The sequence below is a fragment of the Panicum hallii genome, chromosome 8, assembly GCF_002211085.1.
Source record: "Panicum hallii strain FIL2 chromosome 8, PHallii_v3.1, whole genome shotgun sequence".
Classification (NCBI taxonomy): domain Eukaryota; kingdom Viridiplantae; phylum Streptophyta; class Magnoliopsida; order Poales; family Poaceae; genus Panicum; species Panicum hallii.
Window position 1 is genome coordinate 19548545 of NC_038049.1, and position 7605 is coordinate 19556149.

The window sequence follows — 7605 nt, forward strand, 5'->3', positions numbered from 1 at the left end:
TGTGAAGAATGCGTTTCTCCATGGCACCCTGACAGTGACTGTTTACAGCCAGCAGCCCAGTGGTTTTGAGGATGCTGCTCATCCTGACTATGTCTGCCGGCTCAACAAGTCTTTGTATGGGCTCAGGCAGGCTCCTCGCGCCTGGTACAGTCGCTTTGCCACATACCTGCTCTCTCTTGGGTTTGTTGAGGCCAAGTCGGATACTTCACTATTCATCTATCAGCGTGGCTCCGACACGGCCTACCTGCTTCTTTATGTCGATGACATCATCCTCACTGCCTCCTTGACCGGTCTTCGCCAGCGGATCATCTCAGCCTTGCAGCAGGAGTTCGCTATGAAAGACCTCGGTGAATTGCATCATTTCCTTGGTATGCATGTTCAGCATTGTGGTGATGGCCTTCTTCTATCTCAGGAGCAGTACATGCTAGAGATTCTTGACCGAGCAGGCATGGCAGAGTGCAAGCCGTGCTCCACTCCGGTAGACACTAACCCCAAAGTGTCTGCCACTGATGGTGCCCCAGTAGCTGATGCTTCGGATTTTTGCAGTCTTGCTGGTGCTCTGCAGTACCTCACCTTCACCAGGCCAGATATTGCATATGCTGTCCAGCAAGTTTGTCCTCACATGCATGATCCACGGGAGCCTCACCTTGCGGCTCTCAAGCGCATTCTTCTCTATGTCCGCGGGACTCTTCAGTTTGGTCTCTTGTTGCGACCCTCCTCGTGCACCGACCTTGTGGTGTATACTGATGCCGATTGGGCAGGTTGTCCGGATACGCGCAAGTCCACCTCGGGCTATGCTGTGTTTCTTGGTGACAATCTCATCTCCTGGTCTTCCAAGCGTCAGACTACCGTATCAAGGTCCAGTGCTGAAGCTGAGTATCACGCAGTGGCTAATGGAGTCGCCGAGGCGACATGGTTGCGCCAGCTCCTCCAGGAGCTTCGCGCTCCCCTTCGCCGTGCCACACTGGTGTATTGTGACAACATCAGTGCCGTCTACATGTCCTCCAACCCGGTTCAGCATCAACGCACGAAGCATATTGAGATTGATCTACACTTCGTCCGCGAGCGTGTTGCCATTGGTGATCTCCGCGTCCTGCATGTTCAGACATCTTCACAGTACGCCGACATCTTCACCAAAGGGCTGCCTTCTTCGCTATTTACGGAGTTCAGGACCAGTCTGAATGTGCGCAGTGGCTGACGATCAGACTGCGGGGGCGTGTTAGCATGGTCTATATTAGGCAGGGTTCTTGCTATCTTTGGCAAGCCCTTTTGGGTTTAGGGAGGTGCGGCAGCACATGCATATTGCCATGTGCGCCCACTCCTTGGTTTGGTTAGTTGGTTAAATTAGGCAAGGATCTCCCCTGATAGGATTGATCTCTTATTCCCGTGGACACCCTTGCCTATATGTACTCGAGCCTTTGCTCCCCATTAATCAATCTACTATTTCTCCCAATTCTCATCCACTTTCAGGAACTACTGTTAGTTTTCTTCTTTTTTATTGCATACAAGAGAAATGAAATTGTATTACCATGCGAATGTCAGTGCTTCAAGTTTGATAATCAGTTGTATGCTTCATTATTTTATCACCTTGGTTGGTTGTGGCTTGCTTATATTGTTTCTCCGTAGCAACGATTCCAAACCTGGAGCGACTACAAATTTAATCCAGATTCTCTATTTCCAAATAAAATCTATGCGTGTCCATAATTTGGTTTATGTTGTTGAATTGTAGTAAAAATCTTTTTGCGTTTGAACTGCAGTTGTGATCCTTGCGAGTAGCTTGAATTCAGATTCCATTATGCGCCTTTTCGCCTTGAAAGATGCTCAAGATCCTATATTACAGGGAATTATAAATCTAGGAAGCAGAAGGATCACCCCCAAGATGTTCCTTCTTAGCTAATGATTCCAGACAAAAAGAGGTACTCCTTAGCTAAATCATTGAAGAAGATATACTGGTCAATTTATTCAAAATTAATGTTGCACAATTTTACCACTTTATAAATGCAATTACATTTTCTTTCTTTCAGTTTGATGCACATACAAGGAATTCAAGTGGTGGTAGAATAACAAAAAACTGAAAGCTATGTAAGGAGGATATTTTTTCATTCATTTAGTAATATTTGTACCTTATATTATTTCATTTCTCATTTGAGATGATAAGGATCAGCAAGGATTGCCGGGAGCTACTACAATCTTGACACAAGAGCCACAAGCGTTCAAAGCATATGCAACCTCCAATTAAGATGGACGAACATATATATAGCAATTATTCTAACTTCATGATCTTAACATAACTAATGCTCATTTGCCGTTTAGTGACTGTCAATTGAAGTGGGTTGGATCCATAAGTAAAGGTTGTTGCCGTATTACGGTCTAGTCCAAAATCTATAGTTGGTGGTGTCATCAAAAACCATTTCTAGATAGTGTGCCATCACCCTATTGCAAAAGATGAACTATCAGTAAGGCCCATGACCGGATACAACATCAGTGGTGATGCCCATACCAAAGGAGTACCAATTGCTTGGCCTTCGAATTATGTTTGATACAGCTATGTTTATGTTTTTTGAAGCATATATGGATAGTATAATATTTAATGTTACAAGCTGCTTTCTCTATGCAGGTTTGAATTACCAATCAGAAGCAACGAAGTTCAAGAATACTAGTAGATGTTTATATTTAAATTTTTTGCTTTCCAGTAGTGTAGACTTGTACTGTTCACTACTATGTTGCTCTATTGAATCATATTGTTATGTATATATACTATCACGTGCACAGAAAGAAAATAGCTTACTTTCATCGGCCAGAAACCGTCAAAAATAGCCAGAAAGCCGTCGAAAATACATATGTTCGTCGGTCGGCCGATGAAAATAGGCCGACGGAATAAAATCGACGAAAATGAACGCATTTTCGTCAGCCAAAGCAGCCGATGAAAATACAGACCATATTTTCATCGGCCGGCACAACCGACGAAAATGATACAGTTTGTTTCGTCAGTCCCAAAGACCGACGAAAATACTAGTTAGTTTCGTCGGCTTTCGTAGCTGACGAAAATACTAGGCGCCTGCTAAAAAAAATAGCTGCTGCATAATAGTGTCAAAGTGTCATCCCAGATGCTATCTTCTCAGCCTGACAGTGTCAAAGTATTGGTAATTAGAATCAAGTTCAGAAATTTCCAAAACATACACTTGAATCTGGATTCGATGTATGCAGATGACATGAACATCCGTACCAAGACGTTCAATACAGTCTACATATAGTGTTTTTTCTTTAAATAAAAAATAAGTAACTTTAAATAAAAAATAAGTACACATAAGTTACGTAATCAAGCAACTTGGAGGATTCACATCATTTTTTAATTAAGAAAACATGTAAATATAAGAGATGTAATTAAGCAATCAGGTAATTACGTGATGTGAACGAGTACTACAATTGAAACTTTTCTACAACCAATGCAAGGTTCTATGGTTTTTAAAATATTTGGTTCGTGCAATATGTTATGTTTACTCTAAAATTCCATGCATACATTATATGCCACATGCAAGTGTAAAATAAATACTTATTTTAAATTCTGAATGCGTTACAATAGGTAAGATATGTGTTACGGACCATATGTTCCAATGTTCGAAATTATATGCTCTACCACAAGCTGGAAGTGTTACTAGAGCTATAAAAATGTGTTACATAGATAATTATTGTAACACTTGATAAATGATCCAGTAGATAAGTAATTGTGTTACAAAGTAGTAACACTTTTTTTGCATGTAAAGGAACATATATCTTGTGTTCTAATAGATCAGACTATAGTAACGTTGGAAATAGGAACAATAACATCTTTGTGTTACTAGGAGACGCAGTAACACTTCTATTGACCTATTGCCTTCGAGGAGCTGGCTCTATTAGTCCTTACAACCAGCAATAGACTCAGGAAAATGTTAGATTCATGGGTTTATAATTTCACTTAACATTTTCCATTAGGGTTTCTTGTTGAGTCTATGGCCTTCTGTACCTGTACATATTTCTTGTAAAATTTATATATTTCAGAAGGGGCCTCCCTGCTCTTCACTTACAAATAAAATGTACAAATCATCGTTTAATTTCAGTCATCAAGTTCCAAGTGCTTGAGTCCTCTGAGAGACTCACTTCTCACGCATTTACTGTCATTTTGGTCTCGCAAACTATTAGGGATACAAGTCTCCCTGTATTCTGTTCTTTTAGTTTTTTTACTATATATGACTGGATGTGGATAACATAAAGCCGAGAAGCATGCGTCATGTTGTACGCAAGTGTTGTTGATGGCAAGTCTGACAATTTCATTTTCAGTTTGTTCGTTCAATATTTTGTATGTATTCTATAAAAAATTAATAAGTAAAACCATTAATATTGATTATTGGATCCTGACTTTTTCTAAGCCCTTTCTTCTTTGGTGCCTTGTGGTGGGTGGTCTTTGTATGAACCGCACTACATTTTCCTGCTTGTGTCAGAGCCATCTGATTGAAATCGCATCATTCTCCCTTGGCAAGCATGCTATGCTCTGCCATGCCTTGCTCTGTCCGGGATCCTGAAGGCCCTTTTGCCTTTTCTTCTCTTTTGCATGGACAAGAAAAAAAACTTCCAGTTTATTAATTAATTTATCTGTGCAACATGCTACATGCCATACATAGATTGGTTTGTGATCGTTTATTGTCGCGACCGCATATATTGATACCATATACTACATATATATCATGGGAAGAAGAATATTTGGACCGTAAGCCAGGGCTGGCCTCCATTCAAGCTAGTAGCTAATTATACTAGTATACAAGCGATATGCATGCCGTGCCACCATCGTTAATCATTACTTCCATTGTCATCCATGGAGCTACGAGATGACACACGCGTTGGGGTTCTCGTCGCTGAAGTACTGCGGTGCCGGAGGTGGTGGCTGCACCATGCCATAGTTGTAGTACTGGTACATCATCGGAGGAGCCACGGGCGCTGGTGGAGGCGGGGGAGGAGGTGGAGGCGTCCACTGCATCATGGGCATGGCGTAGGGGTGCACCACGGTCATCCTTCTCGCCATCATAGCCTCCTCGTCCACCTGAGGGTTGTAGTAGTTTTTTTGAGGGTATGGCCAGTACATCATCCGCTTCATCATCTCCTCCGGCGGAAACCCGTCCACGGCCAGCAGGTCAGGCTTGCCCTTCTCCTCGTCACCGCCCCCTTCCTTCTTTTCAGTGCCATCCTCCGACTTGGCGGCCTCCTCTTCTTTCTTTTGTCCCTCGGCGTCTTTCTTCTCGGTGGCGTCTTCCGTAGGCGGTTTCTCCTGATCCTCCTTGTTGGCACCGTCTGCAGGCGGTTCCTCGGGCTTCTTCTCGCCGTCCTCCTTCTTGGGCTCCTCCTCCTTTGGGGCCTCGGGAGGCGGTGGCGGGGGCACGACGGTGGCTAGCTTGCCGGTGCGGCGGTGGATGTACTGGACGAGCTTGTCAGCTGACATGGTGCCGGTGACAGTGAGCTTGCCGTCACCGGAGTTAGCATCTGCGCTCTGCACGCCTCTCATCTTGAGGATCTTCTTCTGCAGTTGCTGCGCGCAGGCCTCGCAGTGCATGTTCACGTGGAGCTCCATCGTCGTGACCTCGCTCACCTGCGAATGGACGACGACTGGTTCCTCCTTAGGGTTGGCGGCTGCATCGGCATCTGTTGGAGGCGGCGGCGGCGGCGGGGAGATGACGGTGGCGTTGCGCATGGTCCTCTTGCGGAGGCGCTCGCAGATGCCCTGCGGATCCACGATGCCCTTCACTGTCACCTGGTTCTGTGCCATGTCCACCTCCACGCCTTCCACTCCTACATGTCAGCAGTTAATCAGTAAGACATCAGCTTTCTAGCATCTTGCCGGATCAAGAAAATTTTTAATTAGTCCATTAATTAATCGTGATCAATTGCCCAGTGCAGAACAAAACAAAGAAAAAAGTTATCAATAGGAAAATGGAAAAAAGGTTAGTTACCTTTGCATCTCAGGATGCATCTCTTGATCTTGTTGGCACAACCGGTGCAATGCAAGTTGATGCCGAGGATGCAAGGGTGAGGTAGCTGGGGCGGCTCCTTGGCTGCTGCCTCCTCTTTCTTCTTGTCCTCGCCTTCTGCTTCAGCTGCCTCGTCCTTTTTCTCTGCTTCCGGAACAGCCGCTGGTGCTTCTTCCTTCTTCTGGTCCTCCACCTTTGCCGCCGCCTCCACCTGCATGTACAGAATACATAAGTTCTCACGGACCAAACAACCAACCAAGCTCATAATATGCATAATTCGAAAATAATTGCCTAATATTCATTGTGGTATTTATATTTACCTTCTTAACTTCCTCTCCCATGGTGATCAAGCTGAAGAATTGTGAGCTCTGGTAGTGGTATGTGACTCAAAGTTCGGAGGGAGATAATGAGTAACTAATTTGGCTGATAAACCGAATAAGAAATCAATTGAGGAAGAAGACGCCTCGATCGTCCTCGAGCAGGAGAGTCTATATGACCAATGGGCAGGTGCTGCTCCTTATACCAGCACTACAGACGGTGAAGGGAGATAGTAGGTAGCTAGATCCTGCCTGCGGCAATCAGTGTGCCCGGAATAAAATAGGGTCTCGTGGATTCCCAAGCACATGCATTCACGCATGCAGCCCGATCGATCCACCCACCAACTGAATACTCGCCCCTAAGCTAAGAGAGTACTGTATCTCTATAGATCCAAGCAAAAGCTTGTGATTAAGGCAACAACCTATACTGTTTCTCTCTTTTACAGTGGCAGCAGCAGCAGTTTGGGTCTTCTCGCAGCTTCTGGCTCTGTCCGCAAGGAGAACCTAGTAAACCGCAACGCAGGCAATGCTACGAGTCTGTGCGCTCCTAGCTGTGCGTGGCATGAGTGGTGGACCTAGTAGAGGGGGAGGAAATATGTGGTGAGGGGGCACGCTTATATAGGCTCCATGAATGACTTATAGAATTTGGATTGGAGAATTTTGCATTCAAATTAATTGAAGCATTTGGATTGAACTTTACAAAGTTTAATGGCAAGGAAATGGTTACTTTTCTCCACTTTTTGGAGGATCAGCGGTCGTCGATAACTTCTAGAAAGTACTCCGAAATTAGGATTGGTCGATGGTTTCTAGTTAGATGTCCTGAAATACTTCGGCAAGAAGTGATTGCCAAGTATGTATGGAAAGTGCAATTCGATATACTACTTTTTGTGTGACAGGAGGGGATAAACTTTCTCATGGACAGCAGCCCAGATACCTCCTTTCTCTCTCTCCTTTAACTCCCTAATATTCAATGTTAGCTCAGAGTTTGGAGCACGAAGAGGTCGAGATGATTTCGGAAAAGGCGACATCCATTGCATCCTGCACCCTGATGAGAGAGAGAGAGATGGATGCAGCGTCACATGGGTATGTTGGGTGGGACTTTGGAGGGCTGGTTGGCCTTTTTGCTTTCCTTTGTTCTTAAGTGTTAAGAATCCACTTCACGATGACTCATCACCTCGGCTTACCTGACAGCGATTTGTTGGAAAGTTTATATTGGCCTAATTCTTTTTCTGATGCGGTGCATGCAAGCTCCTTTTTATTGGTATCCCCCACATCAGATTTTGCGTAGATTA

General features: G+C 44.4%; 1 protein-coding gene and 1 long non-coding RNA gene across 2 annotated transcripts; one reads left to right on the forward strand and one right to left on the reverse strand.

The window, feature by feature from the left end:
- Positions 1 to 1474: 1474 nt before the first annotated feature.
- On the forward strand, positions 1475 to 2632 carry LOC112903210. The gene is made up of 3 exons (XR_003230756.1): positions 1475 to 1916; positions 2025 to 2082; positions 2618 to 2632. It is a non-coding gene; the product is annotated as an uncharacterized LOC112903210 (long non-coding RNA).
- Positions 2633 to 4597: 1965 nt separating this feature from the next.
- Positions 4598 to 6897, reverse strand: LOC112902718 (heavy metal-associated isoprenylated plant protein 9-like). Its single transcript, XM_025971884.1, has 3 exons — positions 6317 to 6897; positions 5979 to 6207; positions 4598 to 5817 (listed from the first exon to the last, which is right to left on the reverse strand). Exons 1-3 carry the CDS (start codon positions 6335 to 6337, stop codon positions 4856 to 4858), a joined length of 1212 nt encoding a protein of 403 aa, XP_025827669.1. The 5' UTR covers positions 6338 to 6897; the 3' UTR covers positions 4598 to 4855.
- Between the last annotated feature and the right edge of the window lie 708 nt (positions 6898 to 7605).